The 25,464-nt window shown below is 44.0% G+C and overlaps 1 protein-coding gene across 1 annotated transcript in view; it reads left to right on the forward strand.

Moving 5' to 3' along the window:
* The window catches only part of RXFP1 (relaxin family peptide receptor 1), a 1,623,004-nt gene that overhangs the window by 1,311,169 nt on the left and 286,371 nt on the right, over positions 1-25,464 (forward strand). The window contains 2 exon segments of the mRNA XM_069631337.1: positions 4,856-4,927; positions 12,531-12,602. Coding sequence (XP_069487438.1) covers positions 4,856-4,927; positions 12,531-12,602 — 144 coding nt within the window.

Here is a 25,464-nt window from a genome sequence, read left to right on the forward strand (position 1 = left end):
CGGCCAGCCCAGCCCAGCAGGATAACAGATGGAAAGAACAGGCCAATATAATGACTTTGCCGGTCTGGAAAAAATGCCAGAAAAAATGCTTGTAATTCCAGCACCTGCATTTTTTCCAGACGGGCAAAGCACACGTAGATCAGGCCCCTACCAGCAAAGAAATGCCTTAATTACCAGCACTGGTAATAGCAGTGTCAGTGATTAAAGCAATGCCATCCTATGGAGTCCTATTGGACTCCATGGAATGGGAATTTACTGTCATCTCCGCTGCCCATAGTATACCGGTAATACCAAGATATCCGGTGGCCGAGACGGTAGGGCCAGTTTGCCGGTACCCCACCAGAATTACCGGCAGACCCATAATGAGGGCCTATGTCTCCCTTTTGATCCTTTGTGAGGTTGGATAACATCCCTCCAGCTGGACAGCCCCCCAGCAGAGAGCTGCCCTGGGAATCAGGAATCAAAGGGTAAGCATTAAACAAAAGGACTAGCCTCACACCAGGGTGTTGCATACCAAAGGACCTATGATGGCATGGATCTGACAAGGGGCAGGGTTAGTGTAGTCAGAGGAAGTGCAGAACAGTTGGGGAAGGATTCCAACATCTTGTTTCTCTCTGACCATCCCCTTCGGTCATGTCTCCTCCGTTTCCTTTAGCACAAAGCTCTTTGGGTATGATGCAAGATTGCACAGACCACTTGTCACAAGTAAAGGAATTGAGCCCCTCAAAGAAGGCTTGCTTTTATCTAATCCCCTGTGGGCTTTTGGCTATAAAAGAGGGGTCCCCAACCCTTCTTTGATTTATTTTGGACCTCCAGGCCTCAAGGAAAACTTAATTTGCACTGTTATGGGTATGTTGATCTTTCCAGAAACCTCTGCCAGTGAAGTGAAGATTGAATGTTCCAAGACCGCTCCCAGGGCATATTGGGGGTTAGCTGCTGATGGAGAAAGCGCTGCCTCTGTGCCAGTCACACTGGTACCTAGGAGCTTACTGGCAGTGAAGGACCCCTCTAGGCATTTGCTAGCCTCCCCCATGTTGACAGAAAAGAGAGCAAGGTCTCAGCTTGTCCATGGACCCGTGAATTGGAATTCACAGCCTCCTGTGAGCCAGAACAGGAACCTTGTTTTCCTCCATTCAACTGCTTTGAACCATGTTCAACATATTCGAACTAACAGGATCTGCAGGTGCTATTTTTGTCATTCACTCAAACTCTTTGAACCGATGCTGCCGCATGCCATATGTCATATCATACTCTAACCAGTTCACAGTCATAGAGTGTCCGTTCAGCATGCTGTTGCCCTGGCTCAAACCAAATAAATGAGTTGCTATAAAAGTACTCTGAACCGTTGCATCTCGACTAGGTGCTCCCAAGCCACCAGCATCTTCATCGTCCACTGGGGTTCAGATGCTGAACCGACCCAGGTGATCCAATCAAACTCCTTCATTAGAACACTGCATCAAACCACATTAGCCCACAATTCGAACCAGACTGGACACCTGCTGCTGATCTGGATCACTGCAACTTGCTGGATCCGAACCTAATTTGCACATCAACTCGAAGCCTGATGACACTGTTGAACCACCAAGAACAGATTAAGATACTTCTTGGAAGGCACCAGCCCTCCCAGTCCGTTTGTTGGGACTCTAAAGACAGGTTATGCCCCTTTTTCACCAAGAAGCCAATCCTTTTCAAAATTCTGTTGATGTATTGCCTTTGTCCTCTCTGATAATTATGCAGAGTTCTTGCATCATAATATCCTGCAATTCTCTGTCTTCAGTTACAGGGGTGGGTTTTGTTAGATATTTTTAGTACAGTGTCCATTGCATATTGCTGTCTTCAGTTAAAGTATTTATTTGTAAAGGACCTTGATTGGACATGCCTTTATTGTAGACTGTTGTATTATTGTTGTTTGGGTTGCTGCAGTTTCGCATTCCAACCCCTCTTGAGAGCATAGCCTTCCCTCTGCCCATGTTACTACAAAAGGTGAAGGCTGTGTTTTGCCCATTTCACCTTTATGGTTGGGATCACGCTTGTTTTCTAGAGGCATGAGGGCTGAGCGGGCGATTTAGCCATTCCTCATCCCTGTAGCCCTGCGGGACAGAAGTAATTTCGTCCCGTTTCCCCACTATGTCTCTGTTCTTTCTCCGCTCCGTACCCCTTTCTATTTCTATGGATCTAGGCTGTTTCTGTGTCGTCTACATTTACAGGAATCAGTATCTAAGTCCTTTCTATTGTATGTTCTCAGGCCCTTTAGATGATCACTGTGCGCATTCTGCTACTAAAACGGGTTCTGCATTTCCCCCCGCCCCCCAAAAGAACTTTGCCCCAGCTTAGTTGGGTTGACAGTACGCTTCACTCTGCGTAATAAGTTAGAAGAAATGCTTTCTTTAATCGCGGTTCTGCGTAGTAATTGGATAGAAGGAGTGTGTCCTGTTTTCTCAGCTCCACGCAGCCTGATGGGTTGAAGGGAATCTTTTCTGGATTAATGGTGTCCATGCAATGTGCCTTTAAGTCATAACACTTTACAGTGGGGCACATTTTATATTTTTAGAGACAAAATGGTGCTGACTCATTTGAGAGTCACCTAAAAATGCACTATTGTAGCACAGGTCCAACCTCTGTCCGATGACAGTAACTTGAAAGGAAGCCATATATGATCCCTAGACAGTTGCGGCACCAGAAATGTTAGTGCAATGTACTGGGACGTGAGGATAGCTCTGTGGCAATGTGCGGGTCTTGGAAGCAACACCACGCTGAGCAAAACAGAGGTTTGAATCCCAGACTTGCGCTTGAAAAAAAAAACAAAGAAAAAAGAAAAGCAAGCGCCTCATAAATAGCCTGCTCTTCCACAATGTAGCTAGTGCTTAGATACCTATGGGTTATGTGCGCTGCAAATAAAAGGAATACAATTCAGGAAAACAATTCAGGGCCCGCGGTTACCAATCAAGTGCCCGTGCCCCCCTTCTACCTGCCCAATGATGCCTCAATGGCACAGCCGGCCTCAATGGGATTAGCATCTGGCGAGGCACTGTCAATTAGCAACTCGGGTGCTTTGGGCAATGCCACTGGCCCAGTAGGCTTTAAAAAGCACAATTTGATGCAAATTTGATACAGGTGCTAACAAACATTCATAGGGAATAAAGGGAAGGGGGCTCCACACAAGTAGGTTTTCAAAGGGCCCAATTACAGGTTTGGTGGCATTAGCTGTGCTAATAGCACTAAAGTGATGTCATGTTACCATAAGCGGTAACGCCATTTTACCAGCACGTGTAGGTTATTCCCCATTATGGATGAAAAACAGGCACTATTCCAATATACTGCCATTATTCCAAATTACTGCCTGTTTTTCCATTATCACACAACTCGGAAGGTGGCCCAAAGCCCTTGAGGGCAGCCACTCCCCACCATATAAAGTGTGTGTCCTTCCACCCCAAAGTGTGGGTCTAGTTGTGGCTCTCACTCCAATAACATGCTTTCTCAAACCTAAGGGGGCAGATAAAGTGGTGTCCGCCATTGCAGTTCAGGTTTGTGCACAACCACTTTCAACGTTGTTATAAACATTATCCGAGGGGCTGATGTCCCAGCAATTCTATCCGGAGGTCTGAAATCCGAGGTTGTATGAATCAGTTTATATGCTTCAATGTTACAAATATTTTAAAGTTACAGGGAGTGTTGCATAAAAACGAGCATAAACATAAGAATAGGTTCCCTACAGGTTAATTCTCAAACCATACGGTTATTTACATTCAATATAGGTAAGCAATTTACCTGACCATTAAATGGGACTCTACTGGTCCACTTATGAACTTGGTTAAATACATCTATAAACCATCTTGATTGAATAAATCAGTAATCAAATGTATTAACAACACAAACGAAGGTAAACAATACACATTGAAAAGGCCCCCCCTAAATTAGAACTATACCGTCTATCCAAGTCCTAATCTAAGAAATAGAGAGGAAAGGGGAGGGGGAAAGGAGGAGGACACGTGTAGAGCTAAGGGGCACATCCCAAGCCCTGTGTGCATTAAGCACTTAGTGATTCGAGCATAAAACCACTATTTTTTTTCCAATTTGAAGATGTGAGTCATATTTATGTTTCTAAAATCCTCTCTGGAAATCTCGCTGGTGTCATTTGTTCCCTTCTGCTTTCTCATAGGGGGTTTTGAATAGACTACAACAGGAGGGTACCAGACTTTTATTCTGGAATGATAATCTTTCATCAGTAAATAATGTATGTGTTTATTCTAGGTGTCGGTAAGGTACTTTGCTCAGTAAGATACGCCTAACATTCTTTTTATGACTAAAACCTACACTCTAGCATTAGAAATTAACTTTGTACAACAATGTTAGTGCAATTCAATAATGACCTTTTATTGCTTTTTTAGTAGCTAACGTCCACCCCCCCACCCCAATAATTCTATTTAGTCCCCCCTCTGGTTGTGAAGCTGTCAGCAACGACTGGGTGGCCTTACCAAACCCACCCCTAAAAGTGAATCTACAGCGAACAAATTGTGCTCAGCAGCAGCTCAGGTCTCAGAATTACCAGGTTTGGATCACTGTTGTCAAATTGTCATCAGATGCGTCACAGTATAATTAGTATCACTGAGTCGGCTCTTGTATGTGATGAAAGTATGTGTCTGTGTTGTTAGGGTAAAAGAAACAAATAATTCGTGAAGTGACTGACCTCATGTTGGTCTAGCATAGTCTAGTACAATGAACCAGTTTTTCCCAAGTTAGCGGACTCGAACTGATATGCTATTCTGTACCGCCATCTGGCGGTAAAAAACCTAACTACACCTTATGTTGCTCGTTTTTTTTTTTTTAATTCATGAATAACGTTTCCATTTTTCAGATACCTGCAAAACAACTTAATACGAACCGTGTCTGTGTATGCCTTCAGAGGGCTGTACAACCTGACCAAGCTGTAAGTAGCCCACAGTAGCTTAAAGCTGCAAGACATGTTGAAAGTTAATGCCACTCACATTTGTTTTCTGAAAAAAAAGCAGGATTGGTTTTCGTCTTTTATTTGGAAATGTTACGTTCTGGCAAATGCATTGGAGTGGTGAGACGAGTCTGTGAAGATATGCATGTAGGTATGCAATTATGTATATATTTGTGCTTATTTTTGTTGTGTAAAGCAAACCTAACTTTGAAGTAATTGTAGCAACAGAGCGTTGAACAACAAGGGGGCACAGCAAAAGAAAATAGCTACAATTATAAGGGAACTACTGTTAAGGCGGGTGGAAGCACTTGGAGAGAGTATGCAAAGGTTGTCAGGAACGGGGATACGCATTGGGGAGAGAGAGGTGACCCCAGTCTTGATTCATTTGCTGATGGATCTACAGCCGCGCCCCTGCTGTACTACGCACCCCCTGGAGTTTCAGACAGTCTGACCTTCCAAACTGCGCACTTCAGTACCTGCATCAGTGGTTCCCGCTCTTGCCTTCGTCTGGTCTCACATGTGAGGAGAGACCTCCTAGATCAGGGCAGGTCAACAGCATTAGTATTAGCCCCACAGGTGCATTTTCATGTGACAATTATTGTAAGAAAATCAGTTAAATACAAGGGCAGAGTGGCTCACTTCAAAACACGAGGACAGACCCCTAAGGCCAGGACAAGGCCCCACGGCATCAGTACCAGCCTCGGTATGACGTCCTTTCATCGCAGGTTGTTTTTTCGCGGGATTTTTTGCCCCGATTTTTTTTTTTTCAAAAAATTCCATCGAATTTTTTAGAGGGGGGGTTAGTAAATTATATATATGGGGTGTGGGTGTTTGGGAATAAATACAAATGAAAGAACATTGGGGGATTGAGGGGGTACCCCCCCACCCCCCAAAATAATAAAAGAAAAATTTGATGGGTTTTTTCATTAAAAAAATCGCAGTAAAAAACCCAACGAAAAAACATCCCACGATGAAATGACATGGAACCCCAGCCTCATGGGTCTAAAATAGTGATTGACTCACAGGGAAAGCACCAAACACACCAGCAGCAATGTGAACATGCAAGGAACTTTAAAAATCCTTCTTAACAGCTGAATTTTGGATTGAGACCAGACACATTTGCGCTAGACACTATATAATGCTTTGAAAGTATTTCTCTCTAATAAAGTTCGCAAGGTCTAGGCATCAGTGTTTGTGACTGGGGTGTTTATTAAGATTTTGCCAACATATGTTTTGGTTTCAGGAGTCATTCTCAAGGCAGGCACGATATGTTAAGACTGCTAATGCGTCTTTGTTCTGGAGGGGGAGGCCCCTGTGATAACATTAAGTGGATAACCCACAGTTCAGGGTCAATTAAACCTGAGATTCACTTCTCCCCTTCCCTCTTCCCCGCACTTGCGCAATCTGAATTACACAATGCCTAGTAAGATCATTATTTTGTCCTTGCTTTGTTTTGTTGCGCCTAGAAACAGGTATGTTATAAATGCCACATCATATATACCTATTTTTGACCTGCTGTCTTTTAATCTCCTATAGCCCATTTCACAGTACACGCCTGCTTTTTTCCAGCCAACTTGATCCCATCCCCTTGCTGCTCACCTAATTACCCTCCCCCTCTTGGGATGTGCCCTTCCCCCACTGTCTTAATTTGCCTACTTGCTTTACACGCCATCATGTACTTTGACTTCACTCCCTTCCACCTTGTGCACACTCATCTCCTCCCCTTCTCTCGTAGTCTTCAGCCACAACTTGGTGTACATTTTCTCATACTCGCCCCTTCCCTATCTCCCTCCTCAAACCCTGCACCTACACTTGTCAAACCTGATGATCCCATTCCCCAAGGATCTCCAACGGCACAATACCGGCTCCTCTCCACCACGTCCCATTACTGTTTCACTTGGCATCCCGAATGCACAATCTCTCTGCAACAAGTTTTCTTACAGCAGTGCCACTGCATTTCTTATCATGCTCAACTTTCACTTTTTGGTATCGCAGAAACCTGGATCTCGCGTCAAGTCTCCGCTGCAACTGCTGCGCAACTCTCAACACTGATTCTGCTACTTTCTCCCAGTCTTCCCAACCTGTTTTGAAGGGTTGTGCAGGGGGTTTCTTTATCAATAAGGCCCTCATCACTACTCTCCCGTCCCCTCTGACATCACCTCCTTCTCTTTTCGGGTTTCCACTATTCAACTCATCACTCCTACTCCCCTCTCTGTTCTGGCTCTCTATCAACCCCATGGCCAACTAAACTCCATCCTTGACCTGAACATTCTCCTTGAATCACCATCCCACTGACACCTGACTTTGGGGCTCATTCCAAGTTGGGCAGTGTGGGTAAAATGAGGCGGTATCACCGTATACTGCCACATTACCGCACCTCCCAACTAGAACTTTGGTGGAAAGTTAGAGGATTCACCTCCAGCAATGAGCTGGAGGTAATTCAACCAACTTTCCACCAAATTTCGGTGGAATTACTGCTGCGTCCTATGGACTAAAAAATGGGGATTTACACTGCCACTGGCATTTGTAATCTGGCCGTAATACTGCCAGACCAAGTGGCAGTAATGGTAATACAGTTTGGTGGTATAATGAGGCCCTTTAATTTGCTCACCTCTCTGATCTCTCTGTTGACCCCTCTCCATCTCATCACTCGATTGTTCACCACTTTAATGTCTCTGTCCCTCCACCCTCTATTCCACCTCTCCCCTCTTCATTGCCCAAAAGTCAAAATTCCAGCAGGACTCTCTTACCCCTTACCATGGTCATGTGAGGGCATCACTTCTTTCACTATGCACGTATGACTCCCTTTGAACAGGACGATCCTGCAAACACCTCCATATGATCCATATTCTCAGCCGTGTATCACCTATGAAATCCAGACTCTGAAAACAAACATGCACCATGATCTATGACACTGGCCCGAATCCTAGGCTGCTACCCTACTCCTGGCCTACACAAATTCTGTTGCTGCTCACTCCTGTGCATTGGACTCATACACAACAAACCTAATTCCCTCCCATTGAAAACCCCACAGCAAACGCTCCTCTACCCTCCAAGCCTTACACACATGTCCCAAGCAAAGATCCATCCTCCTCTGCTAGTGGCTTTGTTCATTACCTTTCCTCTAAAATCTCTCAAATTGGTGGCACTCTCAAAGCCCTCCTCTCTCTTCCTCCCCCACGGTTCTTCTGTTCACCACCCCTCCCCTCTATCCATTCTACTCTCTACTACTACTCCTCTACCTCTCCTCCTGAATTAGCATCCATCCCTCGCAGTGTCATCCCATGCTGCACTCCTGTCAACCTATTTGCTCCTCAAAGTCACTTAGTCCAGTCACTGCCCTCATCTCTCTGCGCTGTTTAACCTCTCTCTCGCTGCTGGACTCTTCCCCGCCTCCTTCAAATTTAATCTGCAACTGTCCAACCAATTCTGAAGAAACCTTCTGCTGATCCAAATGTCCGAGTGAACTATCACCCAGTTTCCCTCCAGCCCAATAATTCAAAGGTCCTTGTGTGGGTGGACTTCAACTGAATCACAAAGTACATTGAGGATAATGGGCTTCCAGATCCACTTCAATCTAGTTTCCTAAGTAAACACTCCTCTGAAAGTGCAATCATGCATGCCGTCAAGCCTCTCTGTGATGCTCTTCTCACCTCTTCTCTCCTCCATCACACGCTCCACCTGCAGTGTTCCTCAGGGCTCTATCCTCTCGTTGTGGCTCTTCAACATCTACCTTGCCCCTCTAGCCCATTTGATCTCCGCCTTCTCTCCTCACTTCCAGTGTTATGTGGACGACACGCAGATCTCCTTCATGCTTCCCTCTTCTTCCTCTCTCATTCCCGACTGTCTAACTGCTAATCAGGCATGGTGTGCTGCTAACGATCCCTGCCTTAATTCCAGTAAGACAGAGATCCTTCTCATTGGGACCCCAGCTCTATCCTTCCCTCCTACTCTCTGGCCGCCCTCCTTGGGCCCCCTTCACCATCCTGTGAGGCAAAAATATTTGGTGTCATCCTCGCTTCCTCTCTCTCCTCTCTCTCCTCTCCTCACATCATGGACCTTACCAAGAAGGCCCACTTCCAGCTGCACCTCCGCAGAGGCATTCTCCCTTTCTTCACCTTCCCCCAGAAATGCAATGTATCCAGGGCTCTGGTCCTCTCTAGGTTGGACTACTGCAACAGCCTCTTCCTCAATCTGCCTAAATCCTCCCTTTGTCCCCATCAACTAAACCAGAATGGGATTGTGAGACTCATCCCTGGCCTCAAGCCCATGGACTGCATCTCTCCAGCCCTAAAATCTCTCTACTGGCTCCCGATTGCTTTGAGGATCAAGTTCAAGACCCTATGCATCATCCACAAGGCTTTCTTGGGACGCAGCTACATCCAACTCTCTCTCCCAAAATCAGACGCTTTTCCAAGCAGAGAGTAGGGAGGATGTAGGGGGCGGGGTAAATCTCTCTCTTCCACAGGTGCATCCCCCTGGAATTGCCTCCCTGCCCCACTCAGACTTGGGTCTGATCTCCTGAAGTTCCAGAACCTTCTCAATACCCTCCTTTTCTCTTCTTCCTTCCCTCTCCCCCCCTGCTAATGTTCCCATCTGCCTCATTTTGACTGGCTGCCTGGTTCCCTATGATTCATACAGGGCACCCGGGCCTCCTCGAGCAGTCTGCCCCTGCACTTGGTCTCCCCTGAAACCCCCCCCAACCTGCACTTGCCCTACCCGGCTCCCTCCCCCTGCACCTCTTGATCCCATCCAGCCCTGTTCCTAGCACTTAGCAGATGGACCTTCTTTCCCCTGCACCCTCTGCCTTCCCTGGCACTTGTCCACCTGGCCTCCCTTTACCACTTGCCCAACCCATGGGCCCTTTTCCACCCTCGTCCCCCCTGCAATTTCTCACTTGCCACTCCAACCTGCACTTCCTTTTCCTCCCTAGCATTAGTGCTTTCTGCTCTGACCGGCACTTACCCCCACCGCTCTCCCCTGTACTTCTTGTTACTGCACTTGCACGATCCGAAGAACACATGGCCTAATAGGGCCATTTTTGTTTTTCTTCATCCCCATTCCCCCGCTCCCTCTTTTGTCTTGTTGCACTCTGAAACACCATTTGCTGTATAGGCGCATTATAAATACCCAATAAATAAATAAATGCATATACTCATCCTTTTGGACCTCTCAGCCACTTTTTACAGTGTTGACCACTCCTCTCTCCTCCTCACTCTCCAAGACCTTGGGTATTTTAAACATTCTCTAACCTGGATTGTTTCCTCCCTAGAAACTCTCTCCTTTTAGATTGCCTGGAACTCACAAACCTCTGACCCTACCCTCTCCCTGTCGGCATCACTGAACATTCAGTCCTTCGACCTCTGACCTCCACCCTCATTATCTCTGCCCTAGATAGAGTTCTCTCATTCTTTGACTTTCACTACCACATATTTGCTGACAACACTCAAACGATGTTATCTTTTCCCTCCTTCATACCTGCCATCTTGGAAGGATTACCAATTGTCTCATTGCAATCCTCCACTGGATGGGTCTCGGTTGCTTTATGCAGATGGAATATATTCCTCCCATACCTACCGTATCTATCTCTTTCCTGCCTGATCTTGGTCCCTCACCCAAGGGTCCTCGTTGATAGCGACCTCCACCTTGAACAATTCATCACTACCACCATCTCTGCTGCTCAGATTAACTTTCACAACATTCAGAAAATGTCTCAGTTACTTACACAAACAAGAATTATAATCTCCACTCTTGTGCTAAGCACATTCAACTTCTATGGCATGCCTACTCCTTGTCCTTCCACTCTACTCCTTCCTCCCTCTAGGCAAAGTCCTCATCTTTGCTGTGAGCACTCTGTACAACCTACCCAGATTCTCCCCCATTTCTGCCTCTGACACCATGCTGGTTGGCACTCCGTGCACAACCACTCCCTTTTCAAGTTCATTCTCCTAGTCTGCTAAGGTGTCATTGGTTTTGCTTCTCAGTACCTGGATGACTGCATCTCTGTCTACTCGCCATCTTGTTCCCTGCGCTCCCACTTTGCACTCAACCTCACTGTCCATTGCTCCCCTGTACCTACTTTTATTTCCACTCTTTCTGTCTACTAGCTCCACTGGAACCCACGGCCCACTGCAATCAAGAGGTCAGTGGATCTCTTCAAAGCGTGGCTTAAACTTCACCTACTGGCCAAAAAGGGAGCTCCTTCCAACACCTCCCCCTATCCTTCCAACTTGATCCCAATACTCCCATGTAATAGTGTAATTTTGTAAATCTGTACAGTACTCCTCTTTAGTTTTAAACACTTGGTTTTGTGCTTGGTATATGTCTGCTTTTGTTCGTGCACTCATAAACAGGCTTAGCCCTCTTTGTGCTATTGTACAGGCACCGTCCGAGGGAATACCTCTGTCATCTGTAAATGTTTTTCATAAGTCATTTCTGTCCAAACTGGGCATCGCTGTTCTTCAAATAAGTACAAAAAATAATACAAATACTAGCCATATTAAATGCACAGTTGATTAATATTTAGTAACTGGCTGATATACCCGGCGTTTCATTCCCTCATAGGAACAGGTGACTGTGCAAAATTTGCTGCACATTGGTGTGGAATTGTATAAGGAACAACGCTTTGTCAAGCCATTAGCCCACAAACAATTTTTAACCTTTGCTAAAATCCGGAGAAAGGGGTGGGGTGTCCAAATGTCATGTAGCCAGTAATGCCCAGAGGGTCCTTACACGTGGCTGTGCAAAATTTGGTGCGGATTGGTGAAATGGTATGGAATTGTATAGGGAACAAACACGAAGCTACAAACTCACAAATCCAGAGACTTTTGATGAACTCCGGGTTAAGGGGTGGGGTGTCCAAATGTCACGTAGCCAGTAATGGCTGGAGGGCCCTAACTGGTGACTATACTGAATTTGGTGCAGATTGGTGAAGCAGTGCATAATTGTATAGATAACATACACAAAGCCACAAACCCACACCCACATTTTCACTTTTGCTGGAATCCAGGCAAAGGGGTGGGGTGTCCAGATGTCATGTAGCCAGAATTGTCTGGAGGGTCCTAACAGGTGACTGTGCAAAATTCGGTGCAGATTGGTGAAATGGTGTGGAATTGTATAGGGAATATTCACGAAGCCACAAACCCACACCCAAATTTGCACTTTTGCTGAAATCCAGGGAAAGGGGTGGGGTTTTCAGATGTCATGTAGCTAGTAATGCCCACAGGGTTCTAACAGGTGACTGTGCTAAATTTGGTGCAGATTGGTGAAACTGTGTGGAATATAATGGGGAACATAGGCGAAGCCACAAACGCACACATTTTCACTACTATATGTATGGATATAGCACAATGCATTGTGCTGTTTTGAGATTATTATAAATGTAAACAATTGTCTGTCCCAACGCTCGTTGTTCCTGTATCTCTTTTAGAGTTATTTTCAAAACTTCCCATTTGCTCCGAACACACCCAGTAATTTTGTGAACCTGGTTTGTGTGGCAACTGCACCCTTACCTAGCCAATGTCCTGCTCCCTCACAGATTCATGGGCTCATTTGATAACCTCTGTTCTCCTCTTCATTGTTTCAGGTATTTAAGCTACAACTTGATCACCTCTCTGAAGCCTGGAGTTTTCGAAGATCTCCACCAACTTGAATGGTTGTAAGTTTTCCTTTGTGTAGTTATGCATTTCCTTGATGTAACATTCTTATCTGAAATCTCAACACGCAACACGTGATTTAGTTTAATTGAAAACATGTTGCACATTTAAAAGAACCAGAGACACATTAAAAAGAACGTCCTTAGTACTACAAAGCAAGGATGTAACAAAGCCTGCAGGACATCTTTAAGAAGGTAATTTGGGATTGGAAAACATCCTCCAAGCCCTAGGAAAGAACCAAGGAATGTATTCCTGTTACTGGATCATAATGTGGGTTTGCTGTAAGGTGCTACTTTTTTATTTTGGGCTATTAGGTGGCACTAGCCGAAACTGTTGTCATTAAAATAAGAGCTTTAACAGAAGAGCTTGAAATAGCGGCTTTGAATGAGTGTCTCTAATGCTTTTCAATGGAGATTACATATGAGAATGGATTTGTGTTGTTTGGCCATGTGTCCCACCCATTTAACGCCCATCTCTAAGTCAAATCTATATGATTTTCCTCCCATTCCCACCCATCTTCCCTTAAACCACACCCCTGTGTGCACTCTTTGCCATGCTGATTTGTCAGCCATTTCTTTTTTTTCTACAGAGCCGCCATCTTGAAATGTAGTTGTTTACAGGTTTATGATTGTATATCATAACCAAACTTAGAATGTTATGTTTTGATAAAAGTAACTCATAAAATTGCACCATTTTTTTAGCATCATTTTGATTTCTTTGTAAAAAAGGAATCAATTACACACATTTTAAAAATCTCGATAAATATTTTTATCATTAAAATATGAGGGCTATCCATAAAAAGGATATATTTATAAATGTATATGGACGACTGCCTGTGTTATGAATTGCATGGCCCTAGGCTGTGATATGCCGCTTTTGACCTCAGTTACTGACGGTGAACAGGAAGGATGATGTCTGTCACAGTGTGCCGGGGCCACATCATGCTGCATTGACCCACACAAAGACTGGGCCATGCCGTGGGTCTAAGTCTGTGTCGGATCAGGGCTGCAGAGAGCTCTTAAGCTGTATACTAAGCTCTAAGCGATGCAGACTCAAAACGAAGGTCAGAGGCTGGCACGAAATACTATAGGCAGGATTGCCAAATGAAAAGCAGTAGCCTACTGGTCAAAAAGGGTTGACAAGTATGGAATTGGCCACTTGCCCCTCCCTTGTCAGCCTCTTCAGGGTTCTTGATATCATATAAATTACAATCAACTAATCTCGTGCTCCCTAACTCCCCCTGCCGGCTGACTCCACTGCTTTTCATTTTAGCCCTCGAGCTACCAGTCCTCAGACACCTTTCAGAGTCATTTACCTTACAACTGGTGCACGCCTCCTCCATCTTGCCTGCTACTCTCGATGTTCACAGCACATGTGGCCCTCGCTCCTACCGCCATATTCGTTCACTCGTGCACGTTCTGAGAAAAAGTCTGTCCATGCTTAGTATAACTGACACAAGCATAAACACCCACACATACTGGAACATAACAGGATTAAAGTCCGACCACCTCGTGCCATCAACCCATGTTCCCAAACCGTGCTATAATTTCAGGGCTGAGCCAGCACTGGTCCCAGCTCATGTAATCTGTGTGTGCTAAATTATGCAGAACACTTCTTGCCTACCCATCCAAGTCACTAGCACTAAGAGGCAATGTAATGGCAAACACAGATGTTAATAATATGATGATTTGTTATTTATATAGCACTTTCTCCAAAGTGCTGTTCATACAATTGAGTACCAACCTCAATCACCCAACCGAGGTTGGTACTCATTTATCGACCTCAGAAGGATGAAAGGCTGAGTTGACCTTGCTGGGATTCCATAGCGCCACAAACCCTACAACATGTAACCACTAACCAATTTCTTCTTTAGACACCAGCTCACCAGTTCATGACACCCCTATTTCACACCGCATACATTGCCCCCACATCACACTAACTTCACTTCACACATTTCCCTAGTCCACTTCCACCCTGTGCCTCCTCTTCCTAATCATGACGTACATTCCAGCCCAACCACACACTAAAGCAAATACGGTTTCTTTCCACGATCACCTTCTGCCTTTCCTTTAACCTCACCCCACCTTTTGCCTCCTCATCCCTCTCTCCTCCTCTTTACCTTAGAGCTTTGTGAGGTGTTCGAGATAGTTTGAGTGAAAACGTTATGTCAATCACTGATGCTGATATAAACATCAAGATATTTGATGAAAATATACATCAGTGTTGTGATTAAATCGACACTTGATGGCAATTCATGCCATTGGTGCAAATATGAGGGAAATTACTGGCAGGGCCTAGTGATGTTGTGACTACCAGGACATTCAATGAAAATCTCATGTGATAAAGGTAGTACTTAGCTGTATAGGGCCATACTACCGAAAATAAAAAAAAGTGGGCAAATCTGAGATACGCTACAAATAGATGTGCCTCATTCACATAAGTGCACATCTAAGAGATGTGCCACTTTAGAAAAGGAGTGCAATAAATGTGTGCAAAAGATACGCAAAGTGGGTGGAAAGCATGCAGATACAACAAATTGAGCAAAGGCAGAGTGACCACACAAAGTGAGCAAAGATGCACATGAAAATCCTAATTCACGAAACCTAACAACTGGAGTTGCTCCAAAAAATGCTCCTCAAAATGTGCTCCTTTCTTAATATTGAGCAATTGGCCCAGAAAAGAGTGAAACCGATTTTCCAAACCAAAGAAGCACACAGTGCACCCCAATCATAACCAACAACCCAGGATAAAATCCCAGCACAGACAGACAGGTGCACATTCCCAAAAAAGGCCACTCCAGTTGGCATCATGCTGCGACACCGACAGATGAGAAGAGAAATGATATATATGAGATGGATCACTGTGTTTCAACTGGCTGATGAAGAGGTCACAAAGAGGTACAGCTTCCCGACCCAAATCCTACTAGAGGGAGCTCTCAGCACACCCACAATGCGAGCCCATGCCACACTACCACTAGTTGTCAACCCTGTATTTCCTGGTCAAATACTCCTTTCAGATCGCCAGTCTCATCACTGTGGTGATATCATAATCCTCACAGTCACAGGCCCTATGCAAGGTCTTTAACATAATCCTTACATCTGCCAGGGTATATATAGACAACCCTCATTATAAATGTACCAGGGCAGGAATAGTGAAGGCCTTTTACGACATAAATGGGTACTGTGGATTTGTGTTGCCATTGATTGCACCCATGTGGCCCTCACACAGCCGTAGAATACATTTACGGGAATTAGGACATTAGGAAGTAGAGCACTTTCCATGTGGATGTCTAGCAATCACACTACCAGTTTTTACACAAACATATGAATTGAATGCATAATCCCACATCAACACAATCATAGACAACTCTCTACAACATTTCTGAATGGCACAGCAGAACTACCAGCTGCGACATTTAAATGGTATACACCTGCTCCCATGGGAAATTATGCACTTTACAATGTAATCACACAGCTGAACTGCAAAAATATGCATTGTTTTTGTACTCTTAGACTTACTATGCACATAATGTTGTTAATGTTAATGATTACTTGTACTGTGCACTATCACCAACGGAGTGGTCCACTGGTGCTCTGGCGGCTCTGAAAAAGGACGGTGCGAAAAAGGGAGGCTGTGGTTGCAGTTAGTAGGGTGCAGTGGGAATAGGAAAGTGGGAAATGATGTTCTATTGGCAGCTTCAGTTCGGTTTGCACCGTTCGCTGAGCTTAGGTGCGATTTTCAAGTCTGAGCGATTCCCATGTGCTGTTGTGCATGGTTATGTGTTGTTTGTATGTTGTTGCAGTGTGGCGAAGTATGTGCAGTTTGCTGTGCAGAGATGTGGTCATCTGAGTTTCTGTAGGAGAAGAGTTTGCGGAACAATTAAGTTTTAGTATTGGGTTAGCAGGGTTTTTTTTTTGTTTAAATCTTTTCCGTTGGGTTCTGTGGTCGGCATCTATGACTATCCTGTGTGCTTTGATATTGTTTGGCATCCTAGTCGGCAGGTACGTTGCAGTGTGGTAATTATCTTCTGTAGAAGTCTAGAGGTATGTGGACATGGATCGTGGAGGTGTGTTCCCCCCGCCCTAGGGTTAGAGATGGCTAGGTTAGGAAGATTATGGGTCACTCCCTTGATTTATAGTGGGGGGTCCCAGCTTGTCCAAAATGTCCTCCCTGCGCCCACCAGTTGGGGATGGTTAGGCAATGGATTGTAGGTCCCTCCCTGGGCTTCCTGTTTCTGCCAGAATGTATGATTGCTACTCGTTCCCTTCTGATTTTGGGTTGAAGAGGGTGAGACTCCTCGACAGTGGGAGAAAGGCCTGGGTTTCGCAAAAAGGCAGATATAAACAGAGCTGAATTTGAGATTACTAGATAGTGGGAGAAAGGCCTAGTTTTCACAGAGGGGAGGATATGAAAACACCTGGGTTTGAGATTCCTAGATAGTGTGCGAAAGGCCTAGTTTTCACAGAGTGGCAGATATGAACACACCTACTTTTGAGATTCCTAGATAGTGGGAGAAAGGCCTAGTTTTCACCGAGTGGCAGCTATGAAAAGTTTGAAATTCCTAGACAGCAGGAGAAAGGCCTAATTTTCACAGAATGGCAGATGTAAACACAACTATGTTTGAGATTCCTAAAGAGTGGGAGAAAGGTCTAGTTTCCACAGAATGGCAGATATAAACACACCTACGTTTTAGAATCCTAGACAGTGGGAGAAAGGCCTAGTTATCACAGAATGGCAGATATAAACTCAGCTAAGGTTGAAATTCCTAGACAGCGGGAGAAAGCCCTAGGCTTCAAAATATGAAGGGCATTTAACTTTGCTTGGATTCCCACTGGACTTCCCAGAAGAAGTCAAAGGCATGTGGCTGATTTTGATATCCTTATGTTGTGTAGGTAATAAGAGAAGCAGGGCTTTTTGTAATACAGTGGTTGCTGTACTCCCCACCCAGTCATAAGACAAAATGACATTAAACAAATTGTCCGGACTACTATCCTTGTGTTTATTTAGGGTAGATACCCTCATTTTTAGGGTATCTCTTGAGTTGCACATGTTTTTGGTGCAAAGTGATGCTCATGCCTACATTTCCACATAACATGGCGCTGATAAATATGCAGCGGGCAAAGGCCGGACAGTGGTGCCAAAAAACTTACAGTGTGCATGAAAATAAAGATGGTATAACACTACTCTTGAAATTCAAGGAAAAAACTTTAGCTGAAGTGCAGTTAAGGAGAGTAAACTTAACACAACAAAACCCTTGAAATTCTGTGCATTGGGAAACTCAGGACTGGCATAACTCGGCTCTAAAGTTTTTTCCTTGAAAATATATATATATGCATATATATATTTGAGAGAACAATTGCCTCGGGGTTATGGCACTGCATTCAGTAACTGAATTTTGACTAATCGTAGGATAGCTCTACTGACATTGAGTTATGACATTTTGTTGCAGTAATTGTCAACCTTAAAGATAAAATTGTATTTTACCTGTTAAAAATTCCCCAATGCTAATAAACGTTTGCGATATCTCACGAGCAGAAAATCTGTTATGTGCTTGCGCAAGTTGATAAGGAACTGCTTTGGGCGACATTTCTCATTTTAGCCAACAGCTCATGCCATTGCCCATATGTGTTAAGAGACACTCACTTGTGTAGGGGCCTCCTTTGCATGGTGTCTGACTTGGTGCACTATGTGGGAGAAGGCATTTGTGATGTTAGTTAACTTTATAAAGGGATGCTGTCAGGGTCAGACTGGGACATATATTTGGCAGGGGGCACCAACGAAAAAATGGCCCATTTCTTTTGTGACACACGGTTTGAGAAATACATAAGGGCGAGTTGGTAGAACGTGTTGCAATTTGTGCATTTTAAAGACTTTTGGTAATTAAGACTGATAAAAAAAGTACTTTCTGCAGTGAGAAGCAACTCATCAAACTGGCCCACTTTGGCCAAAAAACAAGCCAACTTAGACCACAAACAACTGGCCTACACGAGCATATTGGGTCTGCACTTCTGGCATTAGCCTATTGCCCTACAAGCCAGTCCAAGGCTGCATGCTGTAGTTAAAAGCCTCCCGTTATTTAAAACCGCAACTGATCCCTGGGCCAGTCCCTTGTCACACATTTCATTAAAATGAAAAGGACTTCATTTTTATTAGAACATTGGGGACCGCAGTGAATAAAATAGAGTATGCTACTACTAGTGGTATGTGCCAAATATCCCAAACTTGTAAGTGGGTATTATAGAAACCTTGCACCAGCGGATGTGCAGTTAGCACCAGGGAAACAATTGCTCTGAAAAGATGCCTTTTAGCACCATGGCAATGTTTTCCCTAGTCATGTTCCTTTCCCCTGGTGCAACAATGCATTGAAAGAATGTGCTTTATACCCTGATCATGTGAGTTTGCCGGGGGTAGGGGATCAATGAGATGAAAGGTCTTTGCAGGAGGTAATGGGTACGTAATGGACTTCCTCATTGCTTGCCTGTCTGAATTTGTGCAAGTGATACATACATGTCTGATTTCTCTTCCACATTTTTAGGCGGGGTTGGTCAAGCTTATTGGCCCCTACAATCGCCCACATAAAGGAATTTACCATTTTATGCTGTTTATTTATTTATTTTATTTTTACATTTATAGCAGCGCACCAAACCCTGAGGCATTAGGGCGCTGGTTACAGTAACTGCAGGAGACAATCTTAAAATGCAAGACCATGCAAATGGGTTTCAACATGCAGTGGTTCATCAAAAGCATAGACAGGCAAAGCCAGACCTCATAGTGTGTGGGGTTACATCAGTTATACAGATAAGCAAGAGACAAAATCACCTCATGGTGCTAGATACCGGGGTTCAAACATGCATAAGGTACCAAATTGGATTACGTAAACACTCCCAAAAAGCCTCACCCCATAGTGTGGGGGGCAAAATACAGGGGAGCAATAACGCATAAGATACCATATTGCTGTATGTAAACATTCTTGAAAAGCTTCACCTCATGGTGGCAGGGGCTAAATGCAAGAGTGTGCGCAAAGAGACAGAATTAGAATGCAAACAGGAAGAGAGAAAGATACAGTGTTATGAGTGGCCCAAGGTACAGAGTATGTGGGCCCTTTATTTGCAGACAGTTCAACGAAGTCCATGCCATACGGAGAAAGGAGGGGAGTAGACATATTAGGCAGCAGCAATGCAAACATGGTTGCATGGGTAAGGTATTGTTTATGTGCAGAGCAGCATCCAACCAGGTATGGTGGAAAGTCTGCGGCATGGTAGGGGGCAGGTGTGAGAAAACTGAAAAATAATCGGGCACCGTTTTACTGAGATGCATCTGAGAAACTACAGCAAAATTCCTATACTATGGGACAAACAACATGAAAAGAGATCACAAAATGAGACACAAAAGACACACACAAATTGGTTAAATTTCAAACAAATACACTTTATTCATGCCTTGCATTGCATGATAAACTCACTGTAAACTACTACATAAGAAAACCTGCAGCCCCTAAACATGGGTGCCTAACTACTGCAACTTTCTGCACTCAGCCTAATAGCAAATAATAGCAAAGCACCTTATTGTTTTCAGTGTTCCTCTGTCCCCACACAAGCTCTATCAACCCCTAATGAGACGACTCCCCTTGCCTAACAAAACAGCTCATCTATTCAGAGTCCTCATTCATCCAAACTCCCCTCTAATGTGAACCATCTCCTGCACCGCCTTCCACTGACCCACAAGAAAGTGACTGCCAGGCCCCGACTGCAAAGACTGAGTGGGTAAGAGAGGGATGAGAGGGCTGATCTAAAACCACAGGCATGGTTTATACATTTTTGTGGCACAAATGGCAAATCTGGTCATTTCTACAGCTACGTGTTGCAATAAATACATTTTCACTAGAAAAGCATTTGCTCTCTCCAAGAGACAGTATATCTATCTGCGTACATGGAAATTAGTACACTGTGACATCTACATAAGAACAAGACAAGCATATCATGTTTTTACTGCTGATAGCATGGAGACGACTCATTTTGCGAAACCAAAACATGCAACTCCTTCGGCTAAGGACACTCTATTCTCAAACCGAAAACAAATTCTCTCCTGCTCACCTGCTCCTTTTAAGAAAAGGCCATCTATCTCTACTAGGCCAAAGAGCAGAAGCAGTTGTTATCATTCCACCCCTCACACTGTACATCAACAAATCTTCGCGTGCACAGCGAAACCCATTCAAAATGGCAGAGACAGAGCAGCTTTCTGTCTAGCTCTTAGAAACACTCTAAGCACTATACTAATTTGACCAGTATACATAATTACATATAAATACATGGCTTTCAGCAAATATAGAACCATTATAGTTAAAGCAACCAGTGGTATTGAATGTGGCTTATTTCTCTGGTTAAATGCATTGTCACAAATGCATACATGAACAAAATGGAAAGTATTCATCTCATGATAACACATCAGAATAACATGTCCAGTTAATAAATTCCAGTTTGACAGAACTATCCTTTTATCATGAGATAAATCATTCATATATCCCAGGAATACTAATACCTAGACAGATAGTGAGTGTGGTCAAAACATGGTATACGAAAGCAAATAGCTAGATTCTCAGAAATACTAAAGAATTCTAACATGGACATTTTCAATGGTGCTACTGGGACAGCAATAATGACTCTCTATCAGTGGTGTTCTGGTAAAACCCAAGCAAACCTATCATAAAATGCATAGCTGCCAAGCGTGTCAGATTTCTGGCATTCAAATGGCATAGAAAACTAAGCAGGTTGTGGCATTCAATACATTGGCAGCATCCTAATGGAAACTCATTGCAGCATCCTAATGTCACTGCAAGCAAATTGCAATTGCAATAGTGTCAAAACGTGGTGCATTTCATTCTAAAAGTAGGTATATTCAAAAACGAAAATAAAGCATAGAATCGATGCATGTGTACTGTGGACATAGGCCGTATCTCTCATGTTGTAGTCAATTTCAATTCTCTCTTGCACACAAGAGACATTTCACTTTCAAAGTGTTCAGTCATTAGCAAGTGACAAGGTGTCACATAGTCAGTAGCCATACAATTGGTCTCCTCATGGACCCAGTTCATTCCAGTCTATGGCAGAACTGCATGTCAGTCTGTGGCCAAACGGATCTGCTCATTTCAGTTTCTTAGCCAAACAGTATGTGTGTCCTCACATCTGCGCAAAGTTCCAGTGTAGCATAAATTCAGCGTAAAGGCAGTACAACATAGTGCCCATAGCAGCATAGTTCCAGTGTCCAGCAAGTGGACATTCTTCAGTGAATATCATGGAGCCTCACTGCATAGGCTCACTCACAACAGATGTTACATTGGAGCAAATCATGCTCACTGCATTGCAAGCAGGCATCTTCGAGCAAACGTTGGTGCCGATCAAAACAGATTCCAAGGCACTTTCCTCAACTCACCCTTTCTCCAAAAACTCTTACCTAGTCTATCTTTTGATACTGAGCGTATCAATCGTGGAGTCTCAGCAAAATGCAGATGGCAACTCTCAAATAGCAATGACCCATGTTTGTCCCCACATGGGTCAAAGCTGTTTACATTAGAAACAAAAAGCACAGGGAAAAATGCATAACAGAGCCTATCTGCTGCTCATTTGCATTCACTCCATTCCCTAGCCCCCTCCTTAGCCCTTTGTCAGGGTCACAAGGTAAATTCATTCAGTTGACATTCTTCTGTCGCTGCAGATGTAAAACAGATCACAAAAACGGACTTGAAAAAGATGCTGAGGTGTCGATTCGAAAACATCAGGATCTTCCCATGGCAAATCAAGCAGTTTGGAAGTTGGCCAGCAAGCTTCTTCTGTGTACATTCTCAGGACAGAACAGATATCATGTTCACATCCCAAGGCCTCCAAAGAGACATTCTGCTGAATTCTTGCTTTTCTGTGGAAAACATCACATGGCAAAGATGTCAGTGTCAGCTCGGAACAGATGTTCAGTGTCAGCCAGCGTGGATCCCGATCAGTCAATCTGGGACATCTAGGTCTGGTCAGTTGTAGGCAGTTTCGGTATTCGTGTAGGCATCTCTCTCCCATCAGATGTAAAAAAATAAATAAAAAAGAAATGCCCTATCAGTTCAGCTTATATCAGGATGTCTCCAAACAAAAGCAAAAATCTCATTGCTCATTGCACTGCTACACATAACTAGGTGAAAACTGTGTCTGTCTTTCAAAAGACAGCAATGCTAAAATTTCAGTGACTGACCATTAGTACCATTCAGATTCAGTGTACAAAAGGTCTGTCTAAACGAAGCACTGTGCCTTCATGTCCTCTGCATAATGCATTCCCTAAGGCATCCCTGTCTTTCAAGAATCTAAACAGAACAAATTCGTTCACATAGTTCGAAAAGTCCAAGATTGCAAACCACTGTTTCGGACAATGTAACAAAAACATTCTCTATTCTCACTGCATCAATCTCTAAAGTCATACATATCTCCCCTTTCAACAGGAAGAAGCCACTCTGACTCTCTTCATGTTGACAGAAAAACAGGAATTCATTCAAAGGGACTCTGTGTCCTGAACTCGCATTTCTATTCAGTGAGCAAACTGGCATATTTCACAACAGCAGTCTGCTAGAATCGTGCAATGTTGTGGCAATTCTAATCTATCATCCCGCATTCTACTGTAAACACCAGTAGTACTCTCAGTGTGTCCTCTCAGCAGTCTAGCAAATCTCAAAGCATCCTGGACATCAAAGCATGTCTGTGCACGGTTCGTGCTCACTTTCAATTTGTCTTCTAAATATATTGCAAATCTCTCAGCTTCCTCTTTTGTCCACAAATTGGGGACATTACAATTTATATCAAATATCCTCACCCTTTCATTTCTCCCCATAAAATCACAATGCAATGCTAAATACTGTGCAGAAATATTTCTTTGCAAGGGTACAATCAAGGATACATCATCACTCATTACATTCTCTCTACAATGGGATTCTACAAAGGGACCCCTCTGGGTATTATCCCTGACGTAGGGCATACTTATGGCATACATGCACTCCCTACATTCTGTACATTCCGTTGCCTTGCTGACATGGCAATTCCTAGAACCACTGAACTATCAATGAAATATGCCTGTGTCACACTATCTCGTGACATAGCACTCATCACACTCACGTTTACCCTAGGTAACTGTTTCTCCTCAAGGGTCACTCCTATCTCATTCACTTGCACTGTCCCGTGCTCTTTTCCTGGGACTCTGTCCCAATTCTCTAACATATTCTTGAGTCGATCCCTTCTTGTTATAAGGTCAACAAGGTATGGACTCATTACTGTTACTGCAGTATTATCTCCTTCTAACCCTCTGGATTTTTCAACAAACAAAGCCTCACATCCTGTGTGAGTTTCAGGCATCTCTAAACAAGCAGTTCTAGCCTGGCAAATATGTGCACACATTTTAAACCAAATGAATACAAACAACAGTTGAATTTTCAACCAAACAAATATATCTGGATTTTCAACAAAGAACAAAGGTTGGACAGCTAGTTCTGCAGACCAATGTCCTGGAGCATGCTCACCAAATCAAAGATTCCAAGAAAGAGTTGCGCACTCCCATTATCTCACCAAAGATGCAAACAGAATCACAGCTGCACACAGTGTTCGTTCAAAAAACCTTTGCCGTTGCTATCTCGATCAGTGGATCAGAAGTCAGAAGAACCAGCTGCTGCTTTTAAGAAAAGGCCATCTATCTCTACTGGGCCAGAGAGCAGAGTCAGTTGTTATCATTCCACCCTTCACACTGTACATCAACAAATCTTCACGGGCACAGCAAAACCCATTCAGAATGACAGAGACAGAGCAGCTTTCTGTCTATCTCCTAGAAACACTCTAAGCACTATACTAATATGACCAGTATACATAATTTCATATAAATGCATGGCTTTCAGCAAATATGGAACCATTATAGTTAAAGCAACCCGTGGTATTGAATGTGGCTTATTTCTCTGGTTAAATGCACCGTCAAAAATGCGTACGTGAACAAAATGGAATGTATTCATCTCATGATAACACATCAGAATAAATTCCAGTTTCACAGGTGGATAAATCACAAAGCAGCAGGGTACAAGTCAAATACAGTTTTTGCCGTACAATTGTGAATGATAAGAAATGTGGCAAAAATGCAGGATGCAGCATCAGTGATCCGGCTTACCCTGTGGAAAGGAAGAGTGGTCAGGGGTAGCGCTTCTGACGACACAGTGAGTGCGGCTTCCAGGCTTCACTCAGGCTGGCTGCGCCTGCTGGAACAGTCCAAGGAAATAAAGGCAGAAGGATCAGTGTGGCAGCCAATGATATGCTTCATATAGAAGGCAGCAAACAATGAAGAAAGCACGGCGGTGTGGCGGCGGCCATCATGGAATGGTGGTGGGGTCAGCAGGCAACTCTGCATCCAGTCATGATGCTCAAGCTGGGCATCCAGTCTCTGCCGGGATTCAGATGATGTTTTCGATCCTGCAAGATACGGTATATTACGGCCTTAACTTTGTCCTTCTGTGAGGTCAGCTGGTCTTCCCAGGCAGGCAAAGGAAATAAAGGCAGAATGATCAGTATGGCAGCCAATGGAAATGCTGCATGTAGAAAGCATAAGAAAATGACGTAAGCATGTGGTGTGGCGGCGGCCATCACAGAAAGGTGGTGGGGTCAGCAGATAAGTGTGCATCCAGGTATGATGCTCAAGCTGGGCACCAGGTCTCTACCGAGATCTAGATGATGTTCGATCCCAGCAGAGACGATATATTGTTTTGCTGTGTGGTGGGCAGTGAAATGGTTATTCATAGCAGGCGAAGATTGCAGTTGTGGCTAGTGAGTTTTTCTGGAGGGCCATTAATGAGTCCCACAACTG

This window comes from Ambystoma mexicanum, chromosome 6q, assembly GCF_040938575.1.
Source record: "Ambystoma mexicanum isolate Mex_15411 chromosome 6q, UKY_AmexF1_1, whole genome shotgun sequence".
Lineage (NCBI taxonomy): Eukaryota > Metazoa > Chordata > Amphibia > Caudata > Ambystomatidae > Ambystoma > Ambystoma mexicanum.